Source organism: Eumetopias jubatus, unplaced genomic scaffold, assembly GCF_037043125.1.
Source record: "Eumetopias jubatus isolate StellerSeaLion01/CBP00866 unplaced genomic scaffold, mEumJub1_p1.0 scaffold_1, whole genome shotgun sequence".
In the NCBI taxonomy this organism is placed as follows: Eukaryota; Metazoa; Chordata; class Mammalia; order Carnivora; family Otariidae; genus Eumetopias; species Eumetopias jubatus.
The window spans coordinates 34,450,858-34,469,327 of record NW_028274807.1 but is presented as its reverse complement, the minus strand read 5'-3'; the positions used below and the strand labels follow the sequence as shown (position 1 = coordinate 34,469,327).

At 36.9% G+C, this 18,470-nt stretch overlaps 1 protein-coding gene across 2 annotated transcripts in view; it reads left to right on the top strand.

The window, feature by feature from the left end:
* The window catches only part of GBE1 (1,4-alpha-glucan branching enzyme 1), a 279,362-nt gene that overhangs the window by 235,100 nt on the left and 25,792 nt on the right, over positions 1–18,470 (top strand). Inside the window, exons 13-15 of one of the 2 annotated variants that reach the window (XM_028116733.2) lie at positions 3,857–4,041; positions 5,645–5,799; positions 6,307–9,786. In XM_028116733.2, the coding sequence (XP_027972534.1) occupies positions 3,857–4,041; positions 5,645–5,797 (338 nt within the window). In that variant the 3' untranslated portion in view covers positions 5,798–5,799; positions 6,307–9,786. Of the gene's footprint in view, positions 1–3,856; positions 4,042–5,644; positions 5,800–6,306; positions 9,787–18,470 lie in introns of those variants that run through there. The other variant, XM_088024239.1, reaches the window with a different exon arrangement.

The following is an 18,470-nucleotide window of genomic DNA, read 5'->3' as shown; positions in this document are numbered from 1 at the left end:
TCATTCCTCTACCAAATGGGTGGTAAGATAGCAAGGCCTGGGTTTTTGGTTTTTTTGTATGTGTGTTTGTTTGTAGCATTTGTCACTGACCATCCTTTTTGAGAGTCTTCTTAGCCTTTGATATATTTTTTTTCTTGATGTCCCTCTTACTTTGCTAACCATTGTTCCTCAGTCTTTTCTAATTAATCTTCCACCTGCAGTTCCTTAGGATGCTGTCCATGGGCCTTTGTCCTTTTGTGGATGTAACTATTTTCTCTTATTGAGGCCTTAACAAATTACTCTTGGTCCTCACCCCTCAGTTCTAACTGAATTTCAGTACCTTACTTTTTATCAATGTTACTGTATATCCATGAATTCCTGTGTATTCTTCAGGTCTTAAATTTAGCATGCCAAAAAACTCATTATCTCCCTCCCACACACTTCCTCTGTCACCATCATTCCCTAGTGTGGTTAATACTGGCACTACTCAGTCAGTCACCTGAGCTTCAAACTTCAGAATTGCACTCAGAGTTCCCTTTTGGTTACAACCTACGTTCATCAGGTAGCATCCAATCTTGTTATTTTCCTCCTCAGAATTGTCATTTGTTTTTTGTTTGTTTGAGTGTAGTTGACACACAATGTTACATTAATTTCAGGTGTACAACATAGTGATTGATGAATTTATACATTATTCGGTGCTCACCACAAGCTTAGGTACCATCTATTACCATGCACCTCTATTACAATATCATTGACTTTGTTCCTTATGCTGTGCCTTTTATTCCTATGATTTATTCATTCCGTAACTGGAAGCCGGTATCTCCCACTCCCTTCACCTGTTTTGCCCATCCTGCCCCAGCAACCATCAGTTTATTCTCTGTATTTCTAAGTCTAATTCTGCTTTTTGTGTTTATTCATTTTTTTTTTTTTTTACATTCCACACATGAGTGAAATCATAGGGTATTTGTCTTTCTCAATTGGACTTGTTTCACTTAGCATAATACCCTCTTGGTCCATCCATGTTGTTGCAAATGGTACAACCTCATCCTTTTTATGGCTGTGTAATATTCCTATGTTTTTTTATACACATGCACACACATACATCCATACACCACATCTTCCTTATCCATTCATCCATCAATGGACACTTAGGTTGCTTCCTTATCTTGGCTGTTGTCAAGAATGCTGCAGTAAACATGAGGGTGCACATATCTTTTGGAATTAGTGTTTTTGTTTTCTTGAATAAATACCCAGTAGTGGAATTATTGGATCATATAATAATTCTACTTTTAATTTTTTGAGGAACCTTCATACTGTTTTTTACAGTGGCTGTACCAATTTACATTCCCACCAGCAGTGTACAAGAAATGCCATTTGAATCATTCTTTTCCTCATTCTCACCGCATCTTGTCATCTCTTACCTTATACTTTGGATTCCATGTTAGCTTTCCTACTATTTAACTATCCCCAATATCCAGTGTCTTTTTCACACTGTGGAGGTATTTTTTAATAATAAATGCATTTGAACTTCTCATTCCACTACTTAGGAAATAGCCTTTAGTTCCCTACTGCCTGCAGTGTGAGCTCCTAGGTTTATGAGGCCTGTCCTAATCTGACCTCATCTTGTCCGGCCCACCTCTTCTCCTCACCACTAACCCTATTTTGTGGCTAAACCAAACTCCTCACCACATCTCACCTTCTCACTCTGATGCATCTGCACATGTCATTCCATTAGCTTGGAGTCTCTGTCCATGTACGAGAGGTTGGTCATTCTTTGCACAGTATTTCCATGGTATTTATTTCTGACAATATGATGGAGTAGTAAGAGTCAGGGTGCTGAAACCAGACTGTCTGGATTCATAGATCCCAGTACTTAATAAATGTCTGTGACTCAGCTTCCTTACTTATAAACTTGGGATAATAATAGTACCTCCTTTAGTGTTGTTGAAGATGGAAAGGATTAATTCATGTGCAGTGCATGTGCCTAGCGCATAATAAGCAGACATGAAGCATATGCTGCTGTCTCTACTGTGTAATCATGATGACAGTGATGTGGCAGTCTCCCCCAGAAGAGGCTGAAGGAATTGCTTATTAATACTGTAGTCAACCCAGAGTTCATGGCCATACCAGAATAAAAGCCTTGTGCTTACAGAATGCCTGGATCCAGTTTGGAGGCTACTATACTTTAGCCAGCTCATGTCATTTCTGGTCTTTCTAAAGTTCTCCACTAGTTGAAATTTCACTAGTACTTAGACATATAACTTTCCCAGGCTGGCAGTCCTTTCTTTAACAGTAAATAATGTGCTCCCCTACAATTGTGAAGGTGCATGAGTTTGCCAGTGGAATGGATGTTCGAGCAGACTGTCCCATGGCTACACCATGGACAGGCTCCAGACCTAAGCAGAACTCCGAAGCATGGCAGAGGGAAATTCCCTGTGTCACTTGAAGGCATCCTAAAGTAAATATAGGCCCATAGAGTCAGTAATCTGGTTTTCTCTCCTCTGTCACATCGCAGGTAAAATTGTAAAGAATATTATGTAGACTGAAATACTAGAATTTAGCAAAGTGTCTGTAGGTGCTTTAATTCTTATGAAACTGCTGCAGACATATTTGTTTGGATGCTATTTTTACTTTGATGGCTATGGTTCCAAAAAGTTAAATGCAAATTCCAGTGTTTCTTAGCAGAGTTTACTGTTTAAAGGAACTCTACAATAAAACATTTTGAATTACATCCTAGTTTACTAGTTTCCTAGTTTCCTAGTTTTTATTTATTAGAATATTAATGTATTACTTTCTTGAATGTAGAACACTCTTGTATTGGCTGCAGTACTTTCTGACACAAAGGAGATGTTCATGGCTTAGAAAATTGCAGCATTAAAGTGGCAAATGAAAGTAAACTTTGGAAAGCAGTATTTAATTTTTAAGGGGAAAAAAGAAGCTGTAAAGTAGAAATACACCTTGGGGAAAACAATAGGAGCCTATCTATAGACAACCAATATCTAAATTTAATTTTGAGAATGAAAAATATTTATGTGTTACTATTTTATTTCGTTTTTCCAGTGTATTGAGTTTCTGGTTCTCATCATTACAATGATAAATAATATTTAAATGGTTCCAAATCAAGTGTCCTAGCTAAACACAGATGCATGCACATGCACACAGACACATTTGAAATTAAAGATACACATCTAATGGTAACATGTAGATCTGAGAAAGAAAGGAAAATGAAGAATAAGAGTGATGACTTGGGTTTCTGTGGCACCTGAAGTTTAAAACGTACTTGCCTAATGTGTGGATGAGGTAGAAAGAACCTTATTAAAATCTTTGGATTTTAATCAGAAGAACTAAATTTTAATGGTTGCTTTTATGCTTATTATCTGTGTAAAGCTTGGGCAAAAATGTCCAAAGCTTTGGATTTCTCATCTGTGAGATGGCCATAACGAGGAGCCCCACTGAGGATCAAAACATTATGTGCATTCACAGCCTTGAGAAATTGTAAAGCATTATATACATTACAGAAATGATGGAAACAGATTTTGGAAATTACTCAGAGATACTAGAGATAGTTTCAGAAATGACCTAAGTATGATAAGAGATAAGTGTTCTCAGTTTGTACATAAGGAAAAGGAGGCGTGTAACAAGGGCTGTATGGCTGAGCTAGAACCGGACCCTGGAATTCTGAGTCCAGATGTGGTCACTACTCTTTGTGCTTCACTGTGACGTTTTTGAACCAAGGTTGTATATCATTCACAGGACACAGCTGTGGTAAATTATAACCTAACGGATTTTAAGGACTTTAACACATGTAATTATTGAGTCACCTTAGCAAGAAATGCTTATATTACTGGGTGAGGCTTATATTTGTTTTTTAACACAGGTAATGAATTTGGGCATCCTGAATGGTTAGACTTTCCAAGAAAAGGAAATAATGAGAGTTACCATTATGCCAGAAGGCAGTTTCATTTAACTGATGATGACCTCCTTCGCTATAAGTTCCTAAATAACTTTGACAGGGATATGAATAAATTGGAAGAAAGATGTGGTTGGCTTTCAGCTCCACAGGTAAGCTCTTTATTCAAAATGTTATGTTTTAGTCACCAGTGTTGCACATGCTTGGAATGGCAATCGATTTAAATCTATATGCGATCTTTTAAACACCACTTCATTATTCAGTGTGTAGTGCCCTGGAACATACTTCAGGTTGTCAAAACATGTCACTGAAGTCTCTCCAATAGATAATGAAAATCTTAAACACAATGCCCTGCTTACTTTCCTGTTTAGTTTGTTGTTGGTTAAATTTAGTAATTTTTATTTCAGTTGGTTAAAATAAATGACAAAAGCTCGGTGTGGAGTCCATTTTGGAAATTGCTGTGGAAACATCTTAATTGTTTTGACTTTTTCTTCATATAAATAATTTTGCTGTCATGAAGGGACTACTTTGACAACATGTAGATTTCTTTATTCCTTTTTTTCTCCCCCCTTCCTTTACTGGTGTCTAACTTGTCATCTCAATAGATGCCATTATACCTGCATGCTGTTTTGTATTTTTCATGAGCCTGACTCTCCTCTGGAATTAAAGTCTCAGTTTTCAATAAGTTTTAGAAAATGTAATTAACAGGTGCAAATTTTATACAGGCTTTTTTTCCCTTACAAAAATTAGCATATAGTATGTGTTACTTATAATCCATTTTACTTTTTACTGGTGCTATTTGAAATTACTGTTGATGTGTTTTTACTTTGGTGTCTATGATTTTTTTTTTTAATGGTTGAACAAAGGTACTTATATATTAACCAAGATTGACTACATGACACGAATGCCCTAATCACGTTTATTAGTAATGCAATTTACAAAGAGAGAGCAAAATGATGCTCCTTTTCAACAGGAACAGTGTTGAATTCCAAAAGGCATGCTGTTTACTCTAGAGCCTTAGTTCGCATTGCAAAATTAGAGTGGTGCTGCTGATATTCATGGAAATAAGTCCTTTCAAAACTGGAGCTGCAAGAGGGTGGTGTTGAAAAAGCAAAGGCTTCTCACTGCCTACTATAAAACATGGTGTATAAAATTGGAGACTTTGTAGATATAATTTCTTTTCAGACCTTCTCTTTTATTAGGAAAAAAAGATATATTGTAAAGAACATCAGGTTGCCATTGAATCCGACAAAGGTGTGCAATAATGTAAAGTTTTTAAGATACTATAATTTCAGAAATCCCAATACAATAACAATGTTACCTTTTATTTTAAAGCGTAATTTTATGTACCTTACCTCATTAATCTGGGAACTAAAAGTCTTAAAGACAATTCACTTGTAAACATCCAGAACACACACACACGCGCACACACACACACACACACACTATATGTAACATAGGTACTGTGTTCTTAAAACCTAAGAAACAGTGCTAATCTAATCCTCTGTGCTTTATTTGAAGTTGTCAATGACTAGTGAGATTTTTATACTCTTTAAGCCATTTTTGAGACTTTGGTTAGTGTAGAGTTTGATATGGCAAAATTGCAACATGTTAAAAAAAATATAATACATTTTGATTTGTTGGCTTAATGACTAAGAAGTCTATTAATAAAGACAAAAACAACTTTTTAATAAATAATTTGCTTATAGCAGCATCCGTAATGTAATAATGTAATATATGTGTTAATTCTTGCAGGCCTATGTGAGTGAAAAGCATGAAGCCAATAAGATCATCGCTTTTGAGAGAGCAGGTCTTCTTTTTATTTTCAACTTTCATCCAAGCAAAAGCTACACTGATTACCGAGTTGGAACAACGCTGCCAGGAAAATATCCTTTTTGTTGCTGGTGAATGTAACTATCTGCATTCAATTATTTATTACATCATAGAGAATTAGAAAGACCAATGCAGATCTTGGTGACAGTAGCTCTCAGTTACTCTTCTGATAAAATGAGGGACTTAAAATTGTTGATAAATCTTTGCTCTGCTTGGTTATACTGAATCAATCCTCAGCTTCATTCTGGTTCTAAAATGATTCTGAACATTTTTTTTTAAACGATATTTTGATCCAATATGCAATTCAGGAGACAATTATAGTTTTTCGTATGAAAATATTTTGTAAGTTTCCTTTAAGAATTATCTCTTTTCCCTTTCTCCACTGAGAAAACAGACAAGAGCTATAAAGATAGCTTCCTTCCCTTTTCTCTTTCCTGTCTCCTCAAATGCAGGACATAGCTCACTTTTGAAGGCCTAAACTGGTATGGAATCAGAGCATTGGGAGTGTGAGCAAAGGAAATGAGAGGGAGAATGTTTTTGATATTCTGTATATTCATTTACTCATTCATTTACTTGTTTCACAGATATTTGCTGAGCACCTACCCATTGAACACCAGTGTGTCAGCCCTGTGCGAAGTGCTGTAGAGACAGGAATTCTCCTGGCAGATGTAGTCACTGCCTTCATGGAGCTTTTAAACTAGTGAAGAAGAAAAACATTAGTAATTGTAAGTTTGATCATTGTTGCAAAAGGAAAAGTGCAGTGTATTTTAAGAAGATTATGACTTACTAGATCCATGAAAAAAAAAAATGACAGATTCAGGACCTAGCAACAACCCAACACAAATTTTTAAGCGGACCATAGAAATAATGTTCTTCTCCCCTGAAGCCCTCACAATGATCAATGTCTGCCACCTGAACAAGGTGGCTGATGCCAACATGAAGGCTGATGTGTCAGGATCTCTAGCTATAATAAAAGGAACCTCCTGTTCAACTGGCTCAAATGGTAAGGAAGATGTATTTTGCCACACCATCAGAAGTCCTAAGGTAGGGTGACCCCAGCACCGTGACAATATCCTCAAGTTCCCTGGTTCATTCTGTCTTTCTGCTTTCAACTCTTAGGGTGCCACCAACACCCAAAGGATAGCACCTGCTATAGTTGCAAGACAACAGCCATGGTTCCAAATGTAACCTTCTGACACAACAAAAGGCAGATAGACCTCTTTTCTCTTTTTCAGAATAAGGTCACTTAAGCACATTTTCTTTCATCTTCTGTTGACCAGAATTCAGTCACACATCCCCAGAGAAATGTCTAGGAAGGAGAAGCATATTGCCATGACTGGCTGAATCAAGGGAATTACCCTGGAGTTTCCAGGAAGTGGAAAGTGGATTCAGGAAGTGGACGTCTGGGGGGAGTGGTTACCCAGACAGACCGTTTCTCCAACAGTGAATAAGAAAGGGCCAGTGCTGTCTAGTTAAGTAGCCTGCGGCACCTGCCACTACTCTGCGCTATCAGTGAGTGTGGTGAGAGATGGGTTCCCTACCCTTAGCCTGCCCAGCAGAGCACAGTTCCACGTGCCATCAGAGCATTTAGGAGACATGGCTGTCACTGTGACTAACAGCCACACGGTGCCCCAGTTGACACAGAGAATGCTCTGTCAGTGTGATGGGATTGCCTGCACCAAAGATGCACTTGTTCCAGGAAGCAAATGTACTCACCATTTTTTAAAGAAATGCAAATAAATGCTAGATGTGTACCATCTCATATGTGACCCCTCTCAGCTCCAAACTGCTGAAGTAATGCCCCTAGACTCACTCCCTGTATACCTGAAAATGTCATATAATCAATATGCAATCAAAATATAATTTTTTTATAATCAAACCAAAATATATTTACAGTACACTTGGGAGCTACTGCAGTCTTTGTTAAGCACTGTCCTTGACCCTAAGTCAGTAAGAGAGAAGAGATGTATAAAACCAAACTAGGATGTAAGTCATAATGCAATAAATGGGAAGGGGGCAGGAATGTTCCATGGGAGAACAGAAGATAAGTAAAAGAAAAAAAAAAGTGAGAGAGAGAGAGAAATTGATTGATGGAGTGATTGATTTAAGGAAAAGACCTTTAAGCCTGGACCTTGAGAAATGGATAAACCTGTAGTAGAAAAAATTGAGGAGGGCCATATCAGCTGTTGGAGAACATAGAACATTCTTAGGTAATGAACAGCACAATGTATTAATTGGAGAATGATGACCCTAAAAAGGAATAAAAGATAAAGTTGAAAAGATAGATTGAGATCACATAATAGAAAATTTCAATGCTATATTAATTAGTTTAGACTTTTTTCCATAGTTCTATATTGAGTCACTGAAAGGTTTTCTGAGTTAGGGAGCTACCTGATAAGAATGTATGCTTTAGGAAAAGTTCTCATGGACCCAGTGTGTAGGAGAGCTTTCTTGAGGAAAGAGATGGGAAGTACAGATATTAAGTATGAGAAATTGCAGTATATGTAAAAGATAATTAAGGCATGAGCTAAAAGAATGACAATAGGATAGAAAGAGGTATATGAGCATTTTCTTAGAGTGCAAGAACTCAGCACTTGTTTGGACTTGGGATGGAGAAGAGAAAATATAAGGTTTCACTTTAAACAAGGGGAAGAATGGTAGTGGTGTTATTACGTAGGATACCAAAGCAAGAAAGCAAGGAGGAGTAACCAGTTAGGGGAATAGAAAATATAAGTTTAGGGGCGCCTGGCTGGCTCAGTTGGTAGAGCATGTGACTCTTTTTTTGTTTGTTTGTTTAAGATTTATTTATTTGACAGAGAGATACAGAGTGAGAGAGAGAACACAAGCAGGGGGAGTGGGAGAGGGAGAAGCAGGCTTCCCGCCGAGCAGGGAGCCCCATGTGGGGCTCCATCCCAGGACCCTGGGATCATGACCTGAGCCGAAGGCAGATGCTTAATGACTTGAGACACCCAGGCGCCCAGCATGTGACTCTTGATCTCAGGATTGTGAGTTCAAGCCCCATGTTGGGTGTAGAACTTACTTAAAAAAAAATTGTGTGTGTGTATACACGCACACACACACACACACACACACACACACATACACATATATATAAAGAAAATATGTTTAATTTAGGATTTTGATAAATGTAAACACATAGAATATCAATGGTGATGTTTAGAAGAAAAATCTTGACTCAAGCTACATTGATCTCCTGTGTAACTATGTAATCTGTGTAATTTTAACAGATATTACTAAGTGAAAACATAAATAATAGCATATTTTATGAAGTAGAATCTACCCAAAAGTTAATTTTATTTAATGATACAATATTACACTGTACATGAAAGTCTATTTTTTGTGTTTTGTTTTGTTTTTTCTAAAATGATATCTACACTAAACATGGGGCTTGAACCCATGACCCTGAGATCAAGAGTCAGATGCTCTACCAACTGAGCCAGCCAGGCACCTTTCTAGTTTGGTTTTGATAAAACCTTGACACAAATTGTGTCTTCTGAAATTTGGTGATTTATCTAGATGTCTAGAGGCATCCGTTATACAGAAATTCTCTATATTAAACACTGAATGCTTTACGTTAGTGACCCCTTTCAGAAACTGTACTAATTAAAAGCTCTAATTATGTAGACACCTGGGAAAATTGGGCCATATCCTCATATAAGTAAAACTTGAACCCTTGATCATCTATTGCATCTCTAGGAAAACCTCGAAGAAAATATTCTTGGTTCTTTTCTTAGAGGGTTTTGTTTTCTACAGATTTGTACCCACTTAGACCTTATTTTATTTACTCTTGCCACCTTTCTCATTCTTGAATTTCTTTCAACAAGCTGTAACTAATTCCCATATGTTACCGCTTCCTCTGAGGACATTTACATTTTAATAATGGTCTCTGAAAACTCAAGAAATATGCAAGACCTCATAGACTGATTATCTCATGTAATAATTGCTTTATAACAAAGATTTTTTTTTTTTTTTTTTTGAGAGGAGAGGAGCAGGAGAGAATCTCCAACATATCTTAAACCACACCTAATTAGCTACAAGTTCATAACACCAGCTTTAACTCCTATACTGATCTTAAAACCTTCTGGATTTTGTGATGTTCTTTGCTCCAGTGACCCAGTTCAGTGCAGAAATAACATTTGTAAGTTCCTCCACACATCACAGCTAACCATCAGTAGAGCACATTCCAGTCCTAGGAATCTCACTATTTCACAAGGTAAGCAATTCTAGGGTTTTGTGTTTTTTTTTTTTTTTTTTTAAATATTGCTTTAAACGCATGAAAATAAATGCATTAATTCTGTTCTCTGGCTCTAACTCCTGTTTTACAAGCCGTCACTCAAGTCAGAAGGGCATTTAACATGCTCCTCACAGTACCTACCACTCCCTAGTCTTCCCTCTTCCAGACCAGATGCCTCTGGTTTCTTCAGTAGATTCTCATGATACTTTCCGGACCTCTTACCGTTGCATCTCCCTCATCAAAATACACTCGGCATGGTGCCCATCCCTCTTACATCGTATCTCCAGAATTAACAGCACAGTATTCCAGATAGAGTCTGGCAAGTATGACGTAGAGTACCCCATTACCTCCCTTTATCTTGATACTACTCTCTTATTAATATAGTCAAAGGGAAACTAGCTTTCCTGGCGGCCATCACATTTTTTACTCATATTTGCAACCAAATAAAAATCTCTAGTTTTTCTTGATGTGTACTAACTAGTATGATATCATAGTTCCCTTATTCTTTTTTATGATTTTATTTATTTTTTGTGAGAGAGAGAGAGCAAGCACAAGCAGGGGGAGTGGTAGGCGGAGGGAGAAGCAGGCTTCCCGCTGAGCAGGGAGCCTGATGTGGGGCTTGATCCCAGGACCCCGGGACCATGACCTGAACTGAAGGCAGACGTTTAACCGACTGAACCACCCAGGCACCCTATTCAGCTAATAACTTTAACCTAAAATCCCAAATTTAACATTGAACATGAAAATATATATATATTGGTTTTTTGCCTCTAACCTGTTAATGGGGAAGACAACAGTTCTCTGTCATTATGATGATTGTACTGTCTTCCATAAGCAGCAGATACATCTGTGCTTTCTTTCAGCTCTTGTTGTTCCAAGCTTAGCTTTAAGAGTTCTTCTTATTATCCTTAGCATTTTACAAGTCTCATTTCTTTTTGGTCTTTCGTCTTTCTTATACCTTTACATGACATTGTAGCTCAGCATTATAGAATCATTTCAGATAGAGAAAATACAAAAAATTAGGATTTCTATGCTGTATTTTTTGACTTTGCCAAAGTGTTCTGTGCCATTGGTATTTCCAACTACTGAGCCAGTGATTTGAATACAGATTTTCACTGTGAAGAATCCACAGTGGCAAAATTGGTTATATTAATCAAGTCAAGAAATTCATCAAATTTTTAATTCCCTGGAAAGCAGGATTTGGTGCCAGAACAAATTGAAAGTTTCTAAAGAAGTCATTTGAACTTCTTCTGTCACTATGAAATATAAACCTGCGAACAGGTAACATGTCTGAATTCTTGAGCAGTTCCATTTTTTTGAACCCGTATATCCTGTATATCAAATAGCAAGACATCAACTTTCACTCAAATCTGTGGAGGATAGGTGGTGACTGTCTTCCCAAGAAACTGTTGTAAGGTGAACTATTTTGGGGATAATGCCAGGAAAAGTAGAAGAAACACTTTAAGGATGCCTTTAACTATCACTTCAAAATGAGATGATACATTTTGGGAAGCTAAAAGAGAAATCGGATTTGTATCACTAAGGTTTTGGAATGTGGTCTTAAAGGTGACAGCTAAAAGACATAGTATTGTTTCTGCAACAAGAATCTATAGCTGTATTCTAGAAAATTGAAAAACACACACACACACAGCAAAAACCCTTTGCTTATATACTGTCTCACGTTGGTCTTTTTTAGCTGCTGATCTTCAATGTAATAACCACCAACATTCTTTAATTAGTAAATAGCAACGTGGGTGATGCAGAACTCAGATCTAAACATATAGACAAGTAGGCTGGTCATACATTTCATACCTAGGAAGATAAAACACACTCTCTTAATGTGTTATATTTGCCTATGATTTCACATTGTTTAGCTGTAGAGAAAGAAAGAAAAAAAAACATAATGCCCTTTATATTATCAGAATCATTGCTGTCTTTCTTCCATTACATCTCTTCACTTAGAACGATACCAAATCAGCACTGAATCAAAAGGAAAACTGCTAAGCCCCCAAGGACAAACCGTTCCTTCTAATCCATCTTGAAGAACATAAATGATGATACTACATTTTGAGTGGTGCCAAGGAAAGTGGGTGTTAGGGGACCTCTTTTTGAGGCCCTTCTGTTTGCTGGCCATTTTTAGTAAGTAACTAGTTTCATATTCCCAGCGGCCCTATGAGATAGGTTGTGTTAGCCTCATGGGACAGGTCAGTAAACCAAGGCCTTTACATCACTACCTAACTTCCCTCCAGCACCTAGCTGCAAAGGTTGAGCAGGGTACTGCACGGCTCGTGTTCTTTCTACTGTATCAGGGCACCCCATCTCTTCATGGCTGCCTACGTGTGGTTGGTGGTGGTAGCAACGGTGGTATTGCCGATGATGACTTATTTCTGTTACGCTCAAAATAACTTCTGCATAGTTTTGGGGCAGTAGGTAGCATGAGAAAATGAACTGTACATCCTGTATATCAGATACAGAAATTCATGGCACAGACGAGCTTCTCTCTCTTCAGCTAACTACCTTCACGCCTCATTCGTAAGGTATGTGTCTTAGTATGTGCAGATTCATACTGTTCTGAGAGCGTAAACAACACTAAAATAAAATGTTTTTTCAATTGTCACCATGCTGAGATGGGGGTGGAAATAAAAGTCTAATAGCAGCCCCCTTTCCAAATGGTGTTTCAAACTGTTACAATACTGAAATGTTAAGAGGAGAGTGATCATAAAGGATGGCTTGTGAAAACTATGTGAATCCCAGCCAAAAATATTTAAAGCTAAGGGAACAGATGAGTAAATAGTTGAATTTGACCTGAGATCTTTGAAATGTTTTCATCAAACTGCCTCAAGATGTACTTTTTAAAATGTAAATTCAAGACTCTGACATTTGCAACCTGTACACAGAGTTTCTAATGAGCAAATAAGGTCACTGGGATGATTCACTGGAGTGTGATTGCTGAAAGGCAGAGATGTTGCTGTGAGTTGCTTAGTCTACAGAAGCCTTTGAAGCATGGTTATGTAACACTCTGTGTTTATTAGAATCTATGCTTTATGCAACAAATAAAAACAAAGGGCTTAATTTAGGATTAGCTAAATGCCACATTCCATCAAGAATTTATATATAAAGGTTAATTTCTGAACCAAGAAAAATAGAGCATCTCAACTTTCTAGTTTTCCAGGTTATTATATGTTTTGGTTTAAAAAAAAAAAAAACCTTAAAAAAATATAAGGTTTTGTCATAAAAGATCTACAACAATCGCTTTGAACAGATGCAAGCACGTTTCTTTTCCTTGTGTGTGTGTGCTTTTGCTCTATGCTACAATTTAATGGTGCTATTTTTTATGTGAACAGAGATGATCCTACTAACAATTTCATATTTAATATAGGTCCTACTTTTGTTTTTATAGCTTCAAAATGGATGTGCATTCATTGCCAGGTTAGCCCTCTTTAGTTTCAAGATGACAGTAATACTTTTAAACGTTATCTAGAGGTCTTTTTGATCATTTTTTATTGTTAAATATTGTCCAAAAATCCCTGGGATTTAATGATAATGACAGATGCATCTACCCACCCCCACTGGCAATAAAGAGCCTATGATTTAGCATCATTTTTCTACCCAGGAATTTAAGATGAATCACAAAGTAAGAAAAATATTTTGCATGATTAAAATATTGCAACTGCTATAACAGTTTTAGATTGCCTTAATATACATTCATAAGACTATAGGCAATAATGAATAATGAGCAGGCCCTTAAAACACAAATGGTTTTAGGTGGGGGTTTTTTTCTCTTTCTTTCTTTTTTTTTTTTTTTCCCTTAAATATCTGAGTACTGTTTCAGGGTCCGTGTTCTGAGATATTCAACAGCATTTCTGGGTGTTTTTTTTTTTTTTTTTTTTTTTTTTTTTGCTTCATAGCTCAGTTGTGTGGTAATGGTCTCCTAGGTTCCAGAAATTCATCTAACAATAGCTCAGTCAAGATTTCTATCCTCTATTTCTTGTCCTTCTGTGGGAAAAAAGAAATCAGAAACATTATTGTAACCGTTAAAAACAATACACACATACGTAACAATTGTATCGCTATTGAGGAGAAAAACATTTGTGCCGAGGTTGATTATTTTTACCAATTTGTAAAAAGAGGTACTAGTATGTGGAAATTCTGAGGTATGTGGCACTAGAATGTGGAAACTCTGAGGTACGTGTAAGACTAAGAGTCTTATCCACACATCAGCAGTTATATCTTTAGTTAAAATGTGTTAGGTACTCACAGATAAAGCTAAATTTCTGTTGGATGGATGATGATGAATAGAAGGATGGGCAGTCAGAAGTGGAGGGAGGGATGGATGGATGGATGAACAGACTGACAGGGGGATGATGTGGATAGATGGAGGTTACAGCTACCTAATGGCAAAAGAACCCCTGGAGTTGTTTAAAATTAAGTAAAGTACAAAGATTACTAGAATTTATTGTTTTTCCCTTCAAGTAGATATTTAATTAAATGGTAGAAAGGAAGAATTGATAAAATATTATCAATAAGATGCATCATGATTTTGTACAACTCAAAATTAATACAATAAAATGTATTGTCAGAATACTTGCTGAACAGACTTTCATAATAAGATCTACCATCCAGGGGCGCCTGGGTGGCTCAGTCATTAAGTGTCTGCCTTCGGCTCAGGTCATGATCCCAGGGTCCTGGGATCGAGCCCCGCATCGGGCTCCCTGCTCAGCGGGAAGCCAGCTTCTCCCTCTCCCACTCCCCCTGCTTGTGTTCCCTCTCTCGCTGTGTCTCTCTCTGTCAAATAAATAAATAAAATCTTTAAAAAAAAAAACAAAACTACCATCCATTACAAACTTATTATATTCCTTGCAGTCTGCAAGCACTTTACACTTATTATCTCATTTAGTAAACGTTTTCCTTTCCTAGCAAACAGTATTGCACATGTGGAAGAACTACAGTGAAAACATTGGCCTGAAAAATTCCATATCTAACCTTTCTTTTAAAATAGTCCTTTATTTAATCAGTCCAAAAACAGATCATTCTCTACTAATTAAAAAAAATAATTGCATTCATCACCTTTCTTTATATCTGATGCCAGTGGTCTTTAATTGGAGCATTCTGTGTCTAAAATAAATTTCTAGTATTGAATGTTAAATTACTTTTTCCTTCTGGATCTCAGTAGAAATTAGCCTTTTTTTTTATTTTTTTTCAGTAAATATCTCCTGCCTGCCATAAAGCTGTTTAGATCTTCTATAAGTGAGGTATTTTCATTTTCATCATTTTCTGTTAAGCTATTCTAACTCAGAATCTCACAGGGTCAAACTGAGTAGTCAGTGTTTCATTTATATGTGAAAATAGTACCTGAATACTCCAGAAGATTCTTAAAATGAAGCCATGATATAATTACTGGTTCACTGTAAGTATTTAAGGGCTGCCAAGAATATCTTGGTGCTGCAACCAAAGGAAGAGTTTGTTTCTCCAGAGAAAAGTGAACACTGTTCTTGAAAGCAGTGGCTTCAGTTATAACCATGTGTAAGAATCATTTCTAATTCTATTAATGTAGTATTTCTTGGCCTAATGATGGAAAAATACCTAATTAATTCCTATTATGTCTGTGAAGTTTACTTGTGAAATTAATTGATTCTTTTTGGTTGCTATATGGCATTAATTGTTGAACTAGGAAAGTATTCTTTAGATATTGAGAAAAATTATTTAATTAATGTATAACTTAATGAAATGCAATCATGTTAGCTTTTACTGGCACACAATAAGTGTTTCATTACGGGAACATTAAAACAAAATTATTTTGTCTGTAAAATTATAAACATTACTGTAATTTTTTTCTCCATCCATTTATATTTAGAGATAGTCCATTATTTTCACTTTAGTACCTTCCCTTTCAACACTCTTCGTTTCTTTCCAGCTAAGGAAAACAAGAAAAATAAGTTTCTCTGATGGTAGCATTCTTTTCGGATTCTGAAACATTATTTTCTTCAGTTTGTTGTCTTACTCTAACATTTTTTTGTCCCAGAGGCTCACTAGTTATAAGTATTTCCAGTTCTTATATGTGTAAATGTAGAGATATTTGTTCTTATTAATAGGTTAGTGGCTAAAAGCATGGGCTCTTCAGATGGAAGAAGACTGTCTAAGCATTCAAGTTCTGTCTCTCCCACTTACTAGTGTTATAAAAGTAACTTCACTGTTTCTTAGTTTCCTCATCTTTAAAATACCTACTTGTAGAATTATTGTCAGAATTAAATGAGTTAATGCATATGAAAGGCTTAGCAACAGTGTCCTGCTCAGGCTGTAAGCTCAGGCAGTTTACCTGCTCTGCTCATCATTACTGGCTCTAAAAACGCCTTAGAGGGGCGCCTGGGTGGCTCAGTCGTTAGCGTCTGCCTTCAGCTGAGGTCATGATCCCAGGGTCCTGGGATCGAGCCCCGCATCAGGCTCCCTGCTCGGCGGGAAGCCCGCTTCTCCCTCTCCCACTCCCCCTGCTTGTGTTCCCTCTCTCGCTGTGTCTCTCTCTGTCAAATAAATAAATAAAATCCTCAAAAATAAATAAAATTAAATAAAATAAAAATGCCTTAGAAATTTGGTAATAAAAGGAAGGAAAGGAAAGGTTGGGAGGAGTATGTACTAATGCTCTCTATTACCTACATGCTCCTGTCATACTTTGTTCATTTTCCTGTTCCCCAGTTCACCACCATAAGGTGATTTCTGTTCTGTCACAGTCTTGGAATTAAGTCTTCTGCTCCTGGCTAATTCCTTTCTATACTTTTGCATTATTGGCTCACCTTTCTTCCTTACCCCCTTGCAGCACTATCGTGAGTTCCCTTTCCTCTGTACCCACTTTGTCCCATCTTTTTCCCTCAGGTCCAAATCCAGTCATTTATTGTTTCCTTCCTTGCACTCTTCCCTTGAAGAACTCACATATGCTCCTGGCTTCAACCCTGCGTAGATGGTCCCTGATCACCCCTCCTACGTTGATGTGTGCCCTATTCACCAACTGTAATTTTGTGATATTTAGTGACCATTAGGAAATACCCAGCACATGGAATCATGAATTTTTGAGAGATAGCAGAACTCTAGCATGACCTGGTTCAGCCCATTGAAATTAAATAAAATCGGTTGGTTTAGAAGATATGTTTTAGGCCATGGTTTCCAAATTAGTACCAAAAATCAAATCTGCATAACACTTTACAGTGTGTGAATGCTTTTATTTACATTGACTCTTCTTACCATCACATCATTTTAGTGATACGGATCAGGCAAGTATTCTTATCCTCAACCTAAATGTGAGCACTAGAAAGATTTATAACTTTCACAAGATCATATTCCTAGTAAGGGAATAAATGTGATTTAAATCTCTTCCCCTAATTTCAGCATTGTTTTTCATGTGAGCACCAGATAATTCACTTTTTTGTTGCCCTGTTGAAATGCTATTAAAGTAGGTAAAGCATGTCTCACTAATTATTTATAATTTTATGTTTCCTTTGCGCTTCTTTGTAAGAGTTAATGGTGCCTCTGACTAAATGTCATTTCTCTGCAGTGTTATACTGTCCTCATTTCTAACACACTTATAAACACATATCAGTTTAAATGGGATATTTTTTGAACAAATATACTCATTTTAAAAATAAACATTTTAGGGGCGCTTGGATGGCTCAGTCAGTTAAGCATCCGACTCTTGATTTCGGCTCAGGTCATGAGCTCGGGGTCATGAGATGGAGCACTGGGCTCCCCGCTGGGCATAGCGCCTGCTTAAAATTCTTTCTGTCCCTCTCCCTCTGCCCTCTGCCCCCCACTCTCGTGCTGTCTCTCTCTCTCTCACATACAAGTAAGGAAACACAGACTTTTTAAGGATAAAGTAACTTTTTTAAGGAAAAAGATGATACTCAAATTTTTTATTAAACCAGGATATAAATCCTAAGTATATTTCAGCTTCAAGTGCTGACTGGGAAAGTGTGGATCCTGAAGGATATTAGAGGATAAAAGGGTTTGGCGACTAACAGCCCATAAAACAGGGGAAAGAACACTTTACAAAGAGGTGAAAAATAAAAGAGTTCTGCTTTCATCAGCTTTCTTGATAAGCTGTTGCTCATGTTCTTTCTTGAGCAGTGGAAGTTATGACCTGTGTGCTGGTTCCATATTACCAGCATAGACTTACAGCATGGGAGTTCTAATTTGTTTTAGCCACACACAATAGATACAGTCTTGGACAGATTTAGGGAGATGAGCCTCCATGTAGATTTATATTAGAAGCATATAACTGTATATATTTCCTTTTCTCACCTTAATTTTGAATGTAGGAAATTCATCCCTGGTGACATTGTGTCTGCTGGCTGCCTCAGACAATTTACCTAAAGAATACATAGAATCCTATCACTGTACTCGATTAACTCTCTCATGACCATAATAGTCTCATCACTTTGGAATTTTAGTAATAATTGGATGGTCTAAATAAAACTCACATTTGTGAAATAACTATAAAATAATTAA